This window comes from Rhynchophorus ferrugineus, unplaced genomic scaffold (genome assembly GCF_030347505.1).
Source record: "Rhynchophorus ferrugineus isolate W39M unplaced genomic scaffold, kcgeb_rfMv2 rfM1, whole genome shotgun sequence".
In the NCBI taxonomy this organism is placed as follows: domain Eukaryota; kingdom Metazoa; phylum Arthropoda; class Insecta; order Coleoptera; family Curculionidae; genus Rhynchophorus; species Rhynchophorus ferrugineus.
In genome coordinates, this window is record NW_027472580.1 from 22,040,736 (window position 1) to 22,061,005 (window position 20,270).

At 30.8% G+C, this 20,270-nt stretch overlaps 1 protein-coding gene across 3 annotated transcripts in view; it reads right to left on the reverse strand.

Moving 5' to 3' along the window:
• The window catches only part of wge (BAH domain and coiled-coil containing protein winged eye), a 208,323-nt gene that overhangs the window by 26,426 nt on the left and 161,627 nt on the right, over window positions 1-20,270 (reverse strand). For 2 of the 3 annotated variants that reach the window (XM_076419055.1, XM_076419054.1), the window contains one exon: window positions 1,014-1,181. In XM_076419055.1, coding sequence (XP_076275170.1) covers window positions 1,014-1,181 — 168 coding nt within the window. Of the gene's footprint in view, window positions 1-716; window positions 968-1,013; window positions 1,182-20,270 lie in introns of those variants that run through there. The other variant, XM_076419056.1, reaches the window with a different exon arrangement.

The window sequence follows — 20,270 nt, forward strand, 5'->3', positions numbered from 1 at the left end:
TGCTATCAATTTTTGCTGTGTTTACAGTAATTTTAGCTAAGTATAATTAAAATATTCTTTATAATCTACCATGTCTCCTTGTAAAAATAAGCGTTTTTTTTTAAGTTAACAGAAAATGTAAATGTTCTTGACAATGGTTTTTTTGCATTTAATTATATATTATTATAGTTGGAAACAAATATACTGTTAACAATACAGCCTAAGTTATGATATCTAATTGTAAATACATTAAACTTAATTGACAGCCGTAGTATTATTGCGCTTACAAATTATTTTTCTCTTGTGATGTCATTTTTTATTAATGTTATTACAAAAATACATAGGATTAAAAATAATTACACCACAAATACCAAAAAGGAAATTAAACTGAATATAATGTTCCTGTACAACTTGTACTAAACGTATTAATTAAAATCAAGACTCCATCGATAGACATTCACTCTATTATCACTTGCAACAGAATAAATAATTACATTTCAATGTCAGCTAGTGTTTAAACATTCAAATTTTAAATCCATAAGTCAATATTGGTGGCTGGCATAAACCGCAAAGGCTGAATTTTGTTCTGAAATTTCCTGTCTATTAATAAGGTTTGAAATATTTAAACAATTCGTCTGTGCTATCTCTATCCGTACAAAAGATAAATAATAACAGAAAACTATAAAGTATCTAGGAAGTTTTTTGGAAAAAAATGTCTCACGGGTCATTAGTCTTACCCTGCCTGATGATGAACGTTTCGCCCGTCATCCAAAACATGTTTAACCGCACCGTACCACTACTAACTGTACTTATATGCGCAGTCGTGGCGTTAAAAATAATATCCCCTTCACCTAGACCAATCCGTGAATAAATAATACGGGAAAAATCGAAACGGAGGAAAAAAACAGTCACACATACGTATACACGGGCACATACACACATACACACGCCGAGAAAAATAAAGCGGCCGTCCAAACAAAAACCGGTCTAAAAACTGTCCGTGCTGAAAAAAGCGATCGGCTCCGGCTACTCACCAGGATATTGCCAGAGCGTGGGCGCGGCCAAGGCCTGACCGTGCGCCCCGCCCATCGGCCAGGCGGCCAATCCAGTCGGGCGCTCGTCGGTGCACTGTAGGACCGCCCCGGCCGAAGGCACGGCCCCCGTCGCGCTTGCAGCCATGCTAGGCGCGGAGCTGGCGCTGTCTGAAACACAAACGGGTCAGAGTTAAGTTAACGGGAACTTTAACTGCAGGGTAAATTGGTCGAAATGTAAAATTTCGATTTTCTATTAGAATGTTTTTTAAAATCGATAGAATATTACTCAAATAACAGCCTAATTATATTATTGGAAACGTATATTGATAAATCTTCCGACAACTGACACTGTATTTTATTTTTTATAAGTCAATAATATTTCACTGAGAAACAAATATTGGGGTACTAATAATTTAATAAAAATCTAAACTTATGGAATCTAGTAAAGTCAAAATGCCTCATTAACTACATAACCTATAATGTTCATTATTATTAAATTATTTTAACCATTATTATTATATATTCAAATAAAATATTTCATATATTTGTCCTCCTTATGGAAAAGATTAAATCTTGAAGCCTCACAACTCAGGAATTATAAATTTTTATTACAAAGATGATAGAAGGAACAAACATTTAGGCATTTAGCTTTATTTTTTAAGGAAACATAGTCTATTCAATTTTTTTTGTACATATGTCATCAAGATGTTTAATGTATTGCCTGTCGTAATTTGTAAATTCGTTTCAGAATCAGACCATATTTTCCTTCTCATTTTATTCTAGTTAAAAAGAGATACGATATTGTCTGATTAGTTCGAACAAGTAAACAAATGAGCCTGTCAAAGTCGCCCGGTTGTCAGACCTATACAAAATTCTTGAAAACAATAGTGATAAATGGTTATAACTCTAACCTATTGTGGCTGAATAATTAACTGTAGTTTTTAGATGTACTATAATGTCAAAATAAAATATATTTGTTCAATTATTTTATTTAGATTAGAAGTTTGTTGTACTTTAAAGCCAAACTGAAATAAAACTAAGAGATGATGCGGCAACATTGCGACGTTTTAATGTCATAAATTTAGATAACATATGTACAAAATAACTTTAAACAAACTATATGTAGCTGCTTTATTAAAATTTGTGGATGTTTATGTGATTACATATAAAATAATTGAGTAATTTAAACAAATAATCATAAATGCTACTGCTGATTAACCAACTATTGTTCATTTCTGTTTCCTGATTACCTTTATATATTTAAGTAAATTAAAATATATTGTATTTATCTATATTTCTTCCCTTTACGAACTTAAAGCTTGAAGCTTCACAACTCACCAAATATTAATTTATACTATAAATATAATGGTAGGGACAAATATTTAAACCTTTAACTTTATTTTTCAAAAATACTATATATGTAACTATCATATTGCAATTTCTGAATGTTTATGCGATTATATATAAAACAATCACATCAATTTCAATGTTGCCATAAAGAATGGAAGAAATATTCTTATATAAGTAATTTAAACAAATAATCAGAAATGTTAGTGCTGCTGTAATATTAAGTTTATTTTGTAAATTCAAGAATTTTCATGTTTAGTCATTTTTTGGCAGCACTTGAATTTCACATCAGAATCCTGGTACGTATCTTGAGTCAATGTAAGAGGAGTCTATTCATTTTCAGGTTTGATCTGTTGTTCCAATGGGAAACAATAATCAGAATGTGGAATGTCTGGTATATTGGCTAGTATGTTCAGGGAACAGTATGAGGCATTAAAACGTTACATTATGGTTTGTAGTTACTGTTTCTCTGTCAATAAAAGAAAAAAATCAGTTCATTTTGAGCGTTTAGCTCCAAATCTCCAAAAATGATTTTTCAAACGGTTCTAAGATAACCTTCAGTTACACTTTTTTTTATCAAACAATAAAAGTTAAACCCACAAATGGTGTCCTGCTGGCTCGTATTTCTATTTCAGAAAAATACAATAAAGACCTGATTATATATATTTGAAATATATATGGAATATATACATGAATATATATATATATATATATATATATATATATATATATATACATTAAATCCTTGAGAATTCATTAAATTAAGATTGTTCATACAGGAGTGTGCAATTCATTAAAGACTGAACAATTTAATTATGTACCGTCAACCATTTAATTGATATTCACTGATGTTTTGTTTTATAAATTATAAATTAGATAACGTAAGAAATGCTTGTTGGTTGGGTAGATTGTTGAGCACTAATGCCGGAGAAAATAATGACTACATTTAAACGCAGTAAAACTCAAGTTTCTTGTTGCAAGAGTTCTATCAGGGTACTGTTACGAAAATTGATCAACTCATCAAAAATTAGGACGTCACCAGGAATGTTTTTTGGGAGGTAATAATACTATTAAATAATATAAAATATAGAAATACACATTAATAGAATATACTATATATATATATATATATTTATATATAAGCTTACAGATTAAATTAACCATCCGAAAATATATAAACTTTTTTTAGAACAGCAATATTAACTCCTTACTTAGGTTCTATTATTTCTTCACTAAAAAAGTTTTCAACACGGACGGAAGCATTTTCGTTTCTGCAGCTTCAGTTAGAAAATATGAGAAAATGATACAAATCAGCATATTTAACGATAGTTGAAGATATACAAAACCTCCACTGATGCCTTTTACACTACTTTACTGCCGAGGTTACCACATGGTACGAGATGGTGAAGACAAATGATGTGATTATTACGGTTTCAAATCATTCTATGGTTGAATACGAAGATGTAATATGTCATCAACGTATCTTTCTTCCACCCCAAACTATCTTCCCAACCATCTCGTGTCTCCAAAATCTCTGCGGACTAAATATCCGTGTTTCGACGGAATATAGATCACTCAATTAGAAAAGCTCGAGGAGCAAAATTATTTCCATCTAATTACAGACCCATCAGCCTTCTCATTACCATTTCGAAGTTTGCCGAGAGGGCAATACTCCACACTCTCAATTCTTTCACAAAGGAAAACAGCATAATTCCTCACGAACAATTCGGTTTTCGCGCTCACCATTCATCCATCCTCTCATCACGGTCATCCTGGACTTAACCAAAGTTTTCGACAAGGTCTGGCACGATGGTTTGTGATCACACAATGCATACGGTTAGGTCTCCCAGAAGACCTAACTGTCAAGTCGTATCTGTCGGACAGATCTTTCCAAGTGAGGATCAGGAAAATTATTTTCAGTCGAAAATCACTCAACCCTGGCGTACCTCAAGGTTCTCCGTTGGCCTCAGTCTTATTTAACCTTTTATTTCGGATTTGCCGAGAAAAGAGCACATTGACGTCGCGTGTTTCGCTGACGACTCTGTTTTCTTCTGGGCCTCCAGGCTCTAAGATACCATTCAAGGATGTTGCAAAAGTAGCCTGATCATGCGGTCAAGTGGTTCAAATTTTGGAGGTTGCAAATCAACTCCCTGAAAACCCAGGCCATCTTTTTCCATAAGAAGCGTTATGTATTGCGCGTCTCGCAACTCAGAACAAACCAATTCTTTTTTGATCTGTTCTTGTAGCAGACTTCCCATCTCCATCAAATGCTTATTTTACAAGATATTAATTCGGTCCATACTCCTCTACGGATCTAATGTGTACTTCTAGTTTGTAACACCCAACCAGGTGAAACGGCTTTAAGTTGTCCAACATAAGCTCTTTAGGAGAATCTTAAACGCTGCATGGTTTATCAGAAATACTCAAATTCATAGAGAAACTGATACTTCAGAAATCAGCAAGCAAGTTCGTATCTCAATCCTTCCACAATCAGTTTAGGTTCTTCTGCAAACGCATTTGTTCGTTAGTTGGCCGACATGCTGGAAGCTGAGCACCGCGTCACCGCTATTCCAAGCTGCACCGACCTCCTCCGTCGCTGCAGTCATAACTTTTGTCCCCATACGAAAACCCCCAGTCGTGTGTTAACTTAAGTTCTTGAATCAATAGTTAGTTTAACTATCTGTCCTTTCGCCGTGTCTTCAAGCCCAATAACGGCTGCCCGATTGGCGGGTGCAATATCCCCAAATTTAATGCAGTAGCAGTAACAGTTTTAGTTTAGCGTATTGATAAACTCTCACTATCAATAGACCATGTTGTATTGACTTAATAAATGACAATTGAAAGGAAGAGTCTGTTCAATACTGCTAGATCTATCCAGAAATCAATGGTGTGCTGTGTTAGTTTAAGATCTCAGATTTATAAAGTGATATATTAGCACGAACTAGCCAGAAATAATTTGAAATTGTACTAAATCAAATCATATTATGTTTATCCACTATTCAATAAATTGGCAAAAAACAAAAATAATTATTTATTTAATAATAAAGACAATGTTAGACGGGCATTTTCAATTATAATTATAAATACAGCATAAAACTACATCATCCGAAAAGTGATGTAATTCGTATTTACAGACAGGAAAATGTAATATAAACGAAATAACTATTTAGTAGTAACACCATATCAGCAAGATGCTGTAGATAAGATCCTACGCGCAGCATAAAACATGTTCCGTTCAACTGCAAATTAATCAACTAATTCAAACGTTTATATTCCATGCCATGCCACAACAGCTACATGCAATAGATGCTGTAGAAATACAGATACAGCTAATTGGTATATTATTCCGTCAGATCAGATCATCAAGACAACACATGCATGGTTAAGTACCGGAATATAATAGACCTAAAGTGTAAAATGTGAACTGACTACAAATAAATGACACTGACGTAACAATTCAGAAGATTTAACATATGGACATAATTATCTTATTAATGTTATTGATAAATTTAATCTTACCAAAAATATTGCCTTTCATCAACCATACTATAGTGAACAAGAAGTAAGTAGACTAAAAATTGTACTGCTTTTTATGAATTTCAACTGATGATCTATGATTATTTATTAATATTACTTGAGTATTATGGTGCTATGGATCATTTGTGTGAATATATTCTCTTCAAGAGGCAGGAAATATGAACATATCATTCTGCAACCGTAGTATTGCTACAATATATAGGTAACAAAACATAATAACTAATAATACTTTCTATAAAACCGTAATAAAAGGAACTCACTAAAAATTAAGAAATAAACAATCCTAGATTTTTAACACACAAAAAAAACGTTTTAAAATACAATATGTACATAATAAACGTTGAAATAACTAAATAAAAATAAACAAAAAGCTTATTTAACCCACCTACTAGGCGTATTTTAAAATCTACTATATACACACAATTTAGCTTAATACCTACATAAACCTATTTATCTATTAACAATATTTACAACAGTGTTTCTATGACTTCTCATACGATATAGTTATTCCTTAAAAAGCAAACTAAATGGCTTTTACACTGAACTACTTCCGTTCTTTCGTCACATCAGTTCATCCATAACACTATACACAAATATCTTAGATTATTGAGATTATTTTAGATAAAAAATATATATATATATATACATACATACATATATATATATACATATATATATATATATATATATATATATATATATATATATATATATATATATATATATATATATATATATATATAGCAGAACATAGGAACCTCCTCCATTTTTGAAGTCGGTTAAAAAAGGAATGGTCGTCTCGAAGACTGGAAAAAATGCAACTGAGTACAGGACGAAATATAATTGCAATAAAAATATCTATAGGTATATTATTGGGTCCTTGCCATTTACTTTGATCAGCGATACCTATTTAGTATCCAACGTAATTGGACAAATTCGATACATTTAAGAAGTATTTACATAAAATAAAATTTTGCCATCATTATTGAGTTACCCAGCGTATACAGCCACTCATCGTGAAGCGCTAAAAAATGCATCTTCGGCATTATTTTTGTTGCTGTATTATTTGAAAAATGGTGATCCTGCTCAGTCATATCTCAGTTGTAGGTTTTGAATTCCACGATTTAATAGTATAATCTATTCAAAGTTTATATAAATATTGGAGGAAAATATTGTCTGATTCTAAAACGAATTTACAAATTGCGGTACGTAATACATTAAACCTCTTAATGACGTATGTACAAAAAAACTTCGAATAGACTATACTGATTTTGAAGTCAGTGACAAAGAAAGGTCTGGGAAACCAAAAACGCTCAAAGATAGTGAATATCGAGATTTTTTGGACGAATATCCAGAACAAACTTTCAGACATTTCTCTCTTCAATCAGCTGTGTCCTGATGTTTACATGGGATGGAAAATGTGTAAAAAGACGGTACTAGAAAAATGGCTACCACAATAATTGATTGAAAATGTCATTTTGAACATAGCAGTATCATTGCTTATCAGATAAAAAGCGGAATTTTCTACGGTGCATTTTGACTGATGATAAAAAGTGAATCTACCATACATATCAGTACCGAACTGGAATATTTGTAGCTACAAAGTTCGAAAATGTCCATCGACATTAAATGAATAAAGTGAATTACGTTTTGAGGTAAAAAAGACCAACGAGAGCGAATAATAGACATAGGGTCATCCTCTTGCACGACAATGCATGGCAATAGGCTTCGTGTATCGTAATAAAAAGGCGCCACATTTTTAAAGGGCCCTTTAAGATCATATAACATCGAGTTACGCACATCAAACGTTTTCCATTTTGTATATTAAAGTAGATTAAAATTGATGTTAAATGAAGCGTGCGAAAATCACTTTAACCAGTTCATTATCATTGCCTTTGTAACGATTATTGATTAAGATGTAACATACATTTTTAAATTTGAAAATTATGTTTGTCTAGCACGTGTTAAATATAATATTCTCTAACATTCTGATGAAAATAATTCTACAATAGAGGCCTTATAGTTTTTAAGGCTATTTAACTTACTTGTTGTAATTGTTAATTTATTATTGAGAATTGGTATATTATGTACTACACCAAATATTTTCGGTTGTATAAAACAGTTCTCCCAAACCTTTTAATGAAAAGAATTCGTTAATGCTCTTAAAACTTGTTTTGTTTAGCTATTTGTTCATGAATTGTTATGAATCATTCTTTACATAAATTTATTTAATAGCTTTTAATATTACTTGTTCACTAATTGAGAGTGCGTAAGATGAGTCATTATATAAAAAACTAATTGGTAAATCGCAAATAGCAACGAAAGAAGAATGACATGGTCTTTATTGACTTTAATTGCTTTCCTAAAATCTAATTTCACTATAATTTGATGCTTGAAAAAAAGAGTCTGAAGTTATTCTTAATATAAAGCTATCCAGATATTTCGCAAGTTAATATATAAATTGTTTATAAATTAAAATTAAAGAAGAAATTACGGTTAATTTTCATTGGTCATACTTTGATTATGACATGTATTACATTATCAACCACAAATAATTCAACCCATGCAGGTTTAAAAAGAGACTATCTAAACAAATCGTCTAAAAAGTACGAGGGTCACTATTTAAATTTGGGAAATAGGAAAAAAAAAACAAATAGTTAAGCTGCGAATATATTTTCATCGTTTTGAAAGTACTCGCCATGATGATCAATACACTTTTGCATACGCTTAAACCAATTTTCATAGCATTTATTCCATTCCGATGAGGTATCTTCAAAACATGATTTTTGAACGATTCAATAGCTTTTTTAGGCGATGAAAATCGTTGACCACGCAGTTTATTCTTCACGGATGGGAACAAGAACAAGTCATTGGGTGCCAAATCAGGGCTGTACGGCGGATGACTTATCAATTCGATGTTTTGAGTGCTCAAATACTCTCTTGTTTGAGCGGATGTGTGAGAGCTCGCATTGTCATGATGAAGAACAATCCGGCATCTCTGGTTTGTTTTCCTTATTTCACCGAAGACTTTTGGCAAACAAATGGTTGTATACCAATCAGAATTTACTGTTATACGATCCTCTAGAGTCACTGTTGTAATATGACCAGTTTTCCCGAAGAAACAGGCCACCATTTTCTTTGAAGTACTTCGTGCGCGAGCAACTTTGTTGGATTTGGTTCATCTTGAAACACTCATACAATCATCTGCTGTTACTTTCGGGCTCATACGAATATATCCATGATTCGTTACTTTTCACGATTTGATAAACGTCTTTGGAAGCACCGTGATTGAATTTCTTAAGCATTTCTTTGCACCAATCAACACGAGCCAAGTGTTCATGTAAAATCGCATATATGCTGGTGGGACTAATGCTTAGGGAGGCCTAAATCTCATGACGATCTTGCTTAATCATTTCGCGCACAGCATCGATGTTTTCTGGCACAACAGCCGATTTTGGACGACCTTTACGGAACTCGTCGGACAGCGAACTACGACCACGATTGAATTCACTAAACCAGCGATACACAGTGGTTGTTGATGAAGCTTTACCGCCAAAAGTCAAATTTGTTGTTGTCAAAGTCAAAGTTGATTGATGCACTCTTCTTGTGATAATCCACGTCGAAAATCGTAAAAAATCATCGCACGAAAATGTTCACGATTCAGTTCCATTTTTTGCCGAGACAAAATTTTCAATTAAATATAAAATAAACAAATAGCGTCCGTGCGACAAAATGTTCTGAGTACGTATATTATCAAAAATATCAAACTTTAGGATGGAACCGTCAGATGAACTCACATGACAACAGTGTTGCCAATTCTCGAAATATAAAGAGTGATACTCGTAATAACTCGTAAAATGCTACAAATATCTAAACTGGAAGACCAAAAATAATAAAGCTATTGGTTTGAATATAAACAAAAAAATCTAGATAGTAATTTAATATCGAAAAGTTATGAGGTAAAAATCTCAATGTACTAAAGATCAGTGTAGTTTTTTCAAATATCTATCTAATGGTGATACAGCTTTGTCATATTCTAATTATCGGTTTTGATTTTTATTATTTAAAACTTTTGATCTTGATATCAATGACTTGAAGACTGACTAGATGACCAAAAAAGTTCGAAAAGAATTATTTGAATTTGAAGACTTATTGGACGAAATTCAGTTCAAATTTTCAAGGAACTTTTAGACAGCTTAGTAGTTAATGATGAATAAACTGTTTCCAGAAAATGGCTGCCACACGAATCGACATAAAATGCCATTTCGAACCATTCTAACGTCAAAATCATTGCTTGCCAGATACGAAGAGTTTTCTATGACTACATGCAAGCACTTAATATATAAAATCAAATGTACATAAAAAGAAGAATAGGAGAATCAGATAATCACAAAAATGTTCAACGTCAACTAGGCTACTGCAATACAATGATTCTAATATACAAGGTACTCCAATATACACATCCAATTCCTTGATCCATTTTACTTTAATTCATGAAATTGCATATATTATTTCAATGTTCCAATTAACATTGTCTTTACAATTGACTATAATTAATAATTATCAATATTAAAAAGTATAGTAGTAGATGCCAGTTGTATTTTCATGGCAGTATTATTATAACACATGGGCCAAAAGTCCCTTGACAAAGAAAACGTGTTTGTTTTTGTTGAAAATTGGCTTAATTTATCAACGTAATCTTCATCAAGAGCCACATAATCATTCCAGTGCCGTTCTAACATTTTAATACCACTTTTGTAGAACGATTTATCTTTTGCCTCAATATAGGCCTGTCATCAGTTGCTGTCCACTCAGATGGCGATCGTTTTGATTCCCGAGTGAAGTGATGTTTCATCCATTGTTATATATAGACGCAAAAATTCCCGTTTGTTACGTTTAAACATGGCCAAACACTGTTCAGAATCATCAACACGTTCTTGTTTTCGGTGACCAGTGAGTAAACGCTGCACTTTCTTTTGAAAGTTGATACTAACTGAAAAAACGGTGAATGCAATGCAAGAAAAAGCGCCATTTATGCGTTAGGCGCGGGACTTTTCAGCCCATGTGTTAGATAACATTAGCCATCAAATTGACGTTTTGGGTGATAAAAATGTCACCCGTTTGGTTTGGTTTGTAAAAGATTAGGTTATTTTAGTGGAAATATATATAGTAATAACGAAAAGTAAGAAATAATAACTAAGAATTCTCAATTCCAGGACAGCTAATTTAGTGAGCTGGTTTATTGAAATAAGTTCATTTTAGAGAAACTTCATCATATTCGCCTATAAGCAAACTGTAACCGTGATTTCGCAAATAGTCGACACATGGCAATCCTTGATGATGTCTTAAGGTCATATATCAATTTAACTTAACTGATTAAGTATTGTTAAAGTAAATAATTCGGCTCAGATTATGATATATTTAAAACACTTTGATTACAAAATTCTCTATTGATTCCAATATTAACATAATATCTATATATAAGGGAAACTATTATACTAAGATGTTTAATTTTCAATTAATTACAATACATAATTCAATATTTTCAATACAAACTATTCCACAATATGATTTTGAATGTATAATTTTATTTAGTATTCTAAAACGCAGCAAGTAGAATTTATTTTCTCACCAACCAAATACTTAATGTCGTTAATATCTACTTTTTGTAAAATATTATCATGTCAGCGTATTTACTAAATGTCTGATGATACACACATCTGTGTTTATCTATTTGAATATAGATCAACAGTTAACAACCCTCACGCCTTAGCGTCAAATTCCCTTTAAAGCCTTTCAAGTCTGCTTTTAATTATGAGGCATCGTAAAGGATTTACCTATCTTTTTCATTAAACATAAGAACGTCTGGCCAAATACCAATTAATTTATTAGTAGAATACGTTGGCTTATTAGTTGTTACTTTTATTGAATAAAAAAAATTTAGTTAATATTTATTGAAAATTTCTATTTTTGAATACAAATATATTTAAAACACTATAGACAGAAATATATTTTAATCCTGCATATAAATATAACAGAAAATTGACAGATTCAGATCGTTAATACTGTCTCATCAATATCAGTGTTCGTAAATTCCACTCAGAGTGTTTTAGTTACTAAATTTATAAGCTGATGATTCAATTGAAATAAAATGTGGTATCTGTGAATCGTTAGTAAAATAATACCATCTCTAATTTTATGTTAATGTAAATGATCGATAATCGGATAATGTAAATAATCCGTCTTCATTATAACAATGTTCTTAAATATGATCCAGGTTTACTAGAAATATGGCAAATTTAAATAAATTTTTGGAAAAAATACTTTGGCATTATTTTTTATGCCTTTTGGTAAAAAATTAATAAACAATTAATATTTAGTATAATTGGTGTATTCTATTTGCTGATATATAGGTTGATTGTGTAGACTATGTTATTCATACAGCTAGAAGCTCTAAATATTTATTACGTAAGTATATAAAAATTAAGACAATTACGTAAATAATGAAGTCTTTGATAATGAATGTCTTGAAATAATGAAGAATTTTGTTGTCAAAGAGTCAAAATAAACGAAAAATTTGGGACATCAAAACGTCGCAATGTTGCTGCATCAACTCTGAGTTTAATACCAACACACCAGTTTGGGTATATTAATAAGCCTACGGAAGTAAAAAGCCTAGGAAAGTAAAAAAGTATGCTCAGCTAAATTCTTAGATGTAGCACAAGACTTCGATTAGGTTTGGCATGAAGGCCTTGTCCATAAACTACAGCAAATGTTACCAAAACGACACACCGAACTATTAAAATCATACATTACAACAAGAATGTACTCTACGATAAAAGAAGTTAAAGCAGGTGTATCACAAGGAAGTGTACTGTACTCTACACTTGTGATATACCACAATTGGAGAATATTACGATGGCTACATTTGCTGATGATACCGCGATTATAGCTGTCGGAGGCAATAGTGAAGAAGACTCACGAAAATTACAATAGGCAACTGACAATATAAATAATTGGACACAAGCTTGGAAAATAAGAATTAATGAAAGTAAATCTGTACATGTGCAGTTCACCTATAAACAGACAGTACAAGCACTAATAACATTAAATAATACTATCATTCCATATAGCAACAACGCTAAATATCTCGGAATGAATCTTGGTGCAAAACAAAGAATAAAAGAAAAGAACTGGAATTGAAATATAGGAAAATGTTCTGGCTAATTGGAAGAAAATCACAATTAGTACATAACAAATTGCTATTATATAAGCAAATACCTATATGGACATACGGAGTTCAATTATGGGGATGTTCTGCAAAGAATAACAAATATTATAGGACTGATTACCTACACCGAGACCTTCAGATACCCACAGTCAGCCAAGAAATCAAGAGAATTGTAAGGGGGCATGAGGAAAGACTCGATTCTCATGAAAATTTTTAAATATTGCAGCTTTTGGATACCACCAGAACAGGACACAGACTCGAAAGAATCAAACCATCTGATTGTGTAGTGTATATATTAAAAAAATACAGCAGTGACATTTATAAACATTATTTCATCAGAGACTGAGATAGGGCCGATGGGTCCTTCTTGTTATATACCTAGATTTAAGTTATCATAAAGACAAATTGTAGGTTAGACGGAAACGATTAGTAACAATGTATTAATTAAATAATAAATATATATATATATATATATATATATATATATATATATATATATATATAATTTATTTTAACATTATAGTACATCTAAAAACTACAGTTAATTACACAGCCACATTAGTTTATAGGTTAGAGTTATAACCTCTTGTCACTTGTCTGACAATTGGACGACTTTGACAGGCTCATTCGTTTACGCGTTCGAGCTAATCAGACAGCATCGTGCCTCTTTTTAACTAGAACAAAATGAGAATGAAAATATTGTCTGACTCTAAAAAGAATTTACAAAATGCGGCAGGCAATATATTGAACATCTTGATGACGCATATACAAATAAACTTTAAATAGACTATAGGTTATGTTTATAGTATGTTCTGTTCCTTAAATGTTATTAAATGTTCAATGTTCTCCTTTATTCTAGTGAATTATTAGATTAATTAATTCTGCTATCCAATAAAATTATACGTTTGCCTTAAGTGTCTCTAGGAAGACCTAATAGTTTAGATAAATATTATGCTTAAGCCAAATCATCAAGTTCAATCAAAAAGTCACCAATCATAGACATCTTCAGTTAATTTTCCAGGTGCGGAAACGAGAATTTCGAAAAGGTAGCTAAAGAGGCTTCAAGAATAAGAGATGTATACATGTCTTGATTGATTTGATCGCTGCAATAAGTTCACGTAATATTTACCAGTGAATGTGATGAACACACATTTTTGTTTAATACCCAATGTACAGCATATTTTATCTATTGTATTTTCTGTTATATTAACCAATGCTATTTGTCACCTCAATCTAATCTCAACTCAATCTGTCAACAATACTATATCCTCTACGACAATTTGCCTTAGCATTTCTTCATTTATTATTTTAAATGTTCACTTATTATAGCTTTAAAATTAAAAAAAAATCTGAAAATGAAGCATATTTTAGAAGACTCTGACATTCCATAAACACAATATTATTTTTGTATTTTGTTTCTAAAAAACAAAGGTATTATTCGTGGAACGCCCTATTATCTATACCAATTATAGTTTGAAATATTGACATATATAACATCGACGTCCTTTTATGCTTGTTGTTAAATATTTCCAAAACCAGCTGCGTATCAGTTAACAATCTGAAACGCTCATTGGTAATAAAACATCGTTTTATTGATTTTGTCCCTTTATTTTTCGAATCAAGCCAATCAATCACTTTTCAAGCGGTTCTTTAATTTGAATCTCGATCGTTTCAAATTTAGTTTAACTGATTGATGCTGTTATTAAATGTTAAAGAGCCGACCCCAATAAAAATATTTCTATTTAAGAACAAAATCTATCGGTCTTTAATGAAACAATCAAAATAAATAAAAATAAATATCATAAAAGTAATAATATATGAAATGAGTAAACATTAATAATCTTTAGACATAGCAATATTTGCCTTGAACATTCGTAATTAATGTTTCTTGGTAAAGAGTACAAGTCACGTGAAACCTGTTGCGGTTGGCAGTGGAAGACCCTCACTTTTTTCAGACGACGGTTTTTTTATGTATTGTTTCAGTTTAAAATTTTTTTTATAACATCTTTATTAGATACGCTTAGTACAATCTTAATTTACAATTAATTTATTACTACTTTTCCTATGTACTTGGATTAATTAACAAGCAAGACGAGTGCGAGAAAATACATCAGTATGTATTCCTCAATTATAAAATTATAATTATTTATTAATTATTAACTTATAGCTATAGTTTACACTAAATGTATACACTTTATATAAGTTCGTATGGTTTTGTTCGTATGGTTCCACGTTAGTATGATTTAGTAACCTTCTTTCGTGTTTCAAGGCGAAATCTTGGACAACTTCGCAGATCCACTTGATTTCCAGGTCATCGTGCAGTTCTTCACTAGTTACATAGCGATAGGCATTGGTAATCAATCGAAGAACCTTGTTTTGACAGCGTTGTATGACTAGTTGATTTTAATTTTTAGTGCAACCCCATATTTGCACCCGATAAGTCCAAATTGGATTTTCAGTTTAAAATGATCAAACAAATAGTTCAAGTTTGATATAGTTTCATTTCACTAACCTAGTTAAAATATCTGCAATATGATGATTCATAATATGTATGATTTATCAGCAAGGCACTAATCTACATAGAATTAGTGAAGTTTCTGAAAGACGCTGACCAAGTCGATAAAAAAGGTATTTGGCCAATTATTGACAAAAATTCCTCCAAAACAAGACAAATAAGTACATTTGCAATGAGAAGGCTTTATAAAAATACAATATTGATTTACTTTATTTTTAAATTAGGTTAAGTCTGTTTAGAAGTAAATCTTAATTTATAATAACTTAAATATTTTAAATAATAATAAATATCTGCTATAGTGAATATTCTGCAATAAAAAACGAAATAATAATATATAAAGGGAAAAAGTATCACAAGGAGAAGAAAACATTTGACCGAATATAACTGATATTAATGATTGATTAATTGATAATGCGTAATTATTGAGTTGTCGTCCACCATGACTAACAAATAATGAAAAACGGAGTGAAAACGATTATACGATAAGGAAACAAAATAAATTAGTAGAATAACATAAATACAACAAAATATAAACTGCCAATAATTCGGAACAGAATGAGATAAAGATGCCTACCACTAACTATTTACATTTTACTAATACGTTTGTAAAGGGCCCACAAAAAATAGATAAACTCGATGTAGTAGCAACAAATATTTATTATTTTTTATCATGAAGTTCATTAAAACAAATGGTAAATGAAGCTTGCGAAAACCACTTTAACCAGTTCATTACCAGTGCCTTTGTAATGATTATTGATTAAAATGTAACATACATTTGCAAATTTTAAAATTGCTTGTTTGTGTAACATGTTTTAACTATACCGTTATATGAAAAAATTTCGAAATATGTGCGAAATATTTTCGGTTGTATAAAACAGTTTTCCCGAACCTCTTAATGGAAATTATTCGACAATGCCCTTAAAAACTTGTTTCAAAAGTAAAAATTAAAATTTGTTCATGAATTCTAACATCAATTTATTTAATAGCATTTAATTTTACTCGTTCATTAATTGAGAGCGGGTAAGGTGATTCAGAACATAAAAACTAATTCGTAAACCACAAAGGACAACGAAGGAAGAATGGTGTTGGTATGGCATTTATAGAATTTTTAAAAAAGTTGTAACTTTTCCCAAAAAAACTGATTTAACTATTAAATTTAATGCCTGAAAACAAATTGTAATCTGAAGTTATTTTTATTTAAAATAATTCAGATATTTACAACAGGTTAATATATAAAATATTTAGTATATAAAGTTTGTATAGTTTAGTATATAAGTTAGATTAGGTCTGTTTGTAAGTAAATCGTAGTTTATAATAAATCAAATACATATCTTATATGATAATGAATATCTATAGTTGCGAAAATTTTATTTTAAATCAAAAGAATATATTTTTGCTCCATAGAGTGAAAATATTAGAATATTAAAATATACCTCGTTAAATACAAAGCTGAACAAATCAAACCCAAAATCAAAGAACTGTGCTAGTTAATCAGAATATACTCTCAACTTAACTTAAAATTAAGGATTAATAATTTATCAGTCAATATAATGTAATATAAGATTGCACCAAGAGATCAAACGAACTATTAACAACGGAGAACTGCACAATGGCCTCAAAATCAATTTCAATGAAATTTAGCTAACAGGAGAATTACTGCAAAAACTACCAAGAAAGGGAATTATAAAACTCACCAACTTGATCAATGCTGCATTTAGATTAAAACATGTTCCAGGCATTTGGAAAATGGTGGAAATTATAATGATTCCAAAGCCTGGAAAGACACCAAACGAAATAAAAGCCTATAGACCTATATCACTGCTGCCAGTAATATCTAAGGTTTTTCAAAAACTCCTGTTAAAAAGAATACGATCATAGAGAGAAAATACCTAAAACCAACACACCAGTTTGGGTTTATTAACAAGCCTTCAACAATTGACCAGCTCCACAGAATAACAGATGTTACTGAAAAAGCATATGAAAGTAAAAAAGTATGCTCAGCTATATTCTCAGATGTAGCACAAGCCTTTGATAAGATTTGGCATGAAGGCCTTGTTCATAAACTACAGAAAATGTTACCAAAACAACACACCGAACTACTAAAATCGTACATTATGGCCAGAATATTTAGAGTTAAACAAGAAGAAGCTTACTCTACAATAAAAGAAACTAAAGTAGGTGTACCACAAGGAAGTGTACTCGGGCCAATCCTTTATCTACTTTACACTTGTGATATACCACAATTGGAGAATATTTCGATGGCTATATTTGCTGCGATTATACCTGTCGGAGACAATAGTGAAGAAGCCACACGAAAATTACAACAGGCAAGTGACAATAGAAATAATTGGACACAAGCGTGGAAATTAAAAATTAACGAAAGTAAATCTGAGCAGTTCACCTACAATCAGACCGCACAAGCACCAATAACATTAAATAATACTATCATTCTATATATGTTAGCAACAAAGCTAAATAACTCGGAATAAATCTTGATACAAAACTTCGCTGGAAAGAACATAAGGAAAGGAAAGTGTATTGGCTAATTGGAAGAAAATCACAATTCTCATTACATAATAATTTGCTATTATATAAGCAAATACTGAAACTTATATGGATATACGGAGTTCAATTATCACATAGACTAAAGAATCAAACCATCTGAACTTGTGTAGTGTTGTGTAGTGAGTTGCATATATTAAAAAAATCACCAGTGACATGAATAAACATCAGAGACTGACATAGGGCCGATGGGTCCTCTTAGTTATATACCTAGATTTAAGTTATCATAAAGACAAATTGTAGGTTAGTCGGAAACGACCAGTAACAATGTAATAATTAAATAATAATAAAAAAATAAAGATAATGCGTTAAAACATGCAAAAATTTTACTAAATCAGAGGAAAGTCAATAGAGCTACTGGACATCGCGCAGGAAATTAGGAGATTAAAGCGAACCAAACCGCACGAACTGGTATAGCGAATAAATGTAATTCCTAACTTTAGCTTAAGCAGTCTAATTTAATTTTAATTTGATACATACTAATGAATGTATCCCGTATTCGTCCTGCTTGTGAATTAATACCAGTACAACAGAACAATAGTAATAAATTAGTTTGTAAATTAAGATTGTACTAAGCATATCTAACATTAGTAATAATAAAAAACATGAACTCGAAGAACGCATTTAGAACATAAAGAAAAGATGCCATACCGTTAAAACCAGTCAACAGCCAAATGTCAACAATTATAGCAGTTAATTAAAATTTCCTAACCTAAATTACTGTTTTAAATTGAATAAAAGCCTAAAAAACAAAAATACGCCAAATGTGGGTTCTAAATACTGTTTTTCGGATTGCATAATTTTAGCCTTAGGAAAGATATGTAAATGATATCAAAGCTATATACCGTGATGTGTAAATCTGAAATAACTGAATAATCGTAATTTTATGGGATTGAAATAATTCCGATCGTATACTTTCTTCAATTTATTTTTAGAATATAATTGATATATTCCTGTCTTGTTTAATTAATTGATAAAAAGATAAAAATAAATATTACGGAATGCCTTTTATTAGTAACATAATTGATATGTTCCTGCGGTTAAGAAATAAGCTCAAATCTTGTATTTACGCAAAATTTTAATGAGTTAAATATATGTAAGAATATTTTTAAATGTTATTTATGTGAAATTTGTTTTTTTTTTGATCGGATATATTGCAAATCTTGGCAAATATATGCATTTTACGTGTGAAAAGGTTATGTAACTCTTTTGGGAATTTGAAAAAAATTGCGGTAAATATTATATTGTAAATTCAGATGAAATATTATTATAAGAATTGTGATTGTAAATAACAATTAAGGAAGCTTTTCATAAACGTAACGCTTTGTTGTGAAAAATTATAAACATCGTTATTTTTCAACGTATTGTTAACCGCTAACCGCTAGCCTTTATTAGATTATTCTTTGAGGCTAGCCCCTTTTCGAGTATTTTTACAAAAATAAAAGTGATTTATTTATTTACGAGATAGACAGATATATGAATATGTACAAGCAACATCAATAAAATCATACCCATTTAACAAAAGATCATGTGTACATAATGTGACCGTTTTTCTTTAAACTCAATACCGAACATCAGTTTATTTATGTCAATTATTTGGTCATTGTTCAAAACTCTTTATTTTATTTATCAAAATTGAACACTTAAGCTTCTACAAATTGCCTATAAATATATAAAATATTCAATCTCAATTCTTAGTTCAGAGGAACAAACCTGTAGCTAAACAAATTGTGAACAAATAAAGCTAGTAATTATTCCAAGTAAGAATTCATGACAAATTTTTTGAATATTCACCTTAGTTATTAAATTAGCTCCGAAATCCGGAATCTTTAAGTGGGTGTTTACAATATTTCATAAATTCTTCAGTGGAAAAAATACTCTTTTAATAGGTACATTTGTTCCAGGTCGACAAAAAAACTGACTACTCTGACACGTTTATTTACTATTGAAAAAAATTACAAAAATGTATAGTTTTTCTAGTTCTTTCTCCTCACTTGTTACGCATTTTGTCCATCTTTCCGGAAGTTTTTTGATGCCGGTATCGAAGAATTCCTTGGGCAACTCG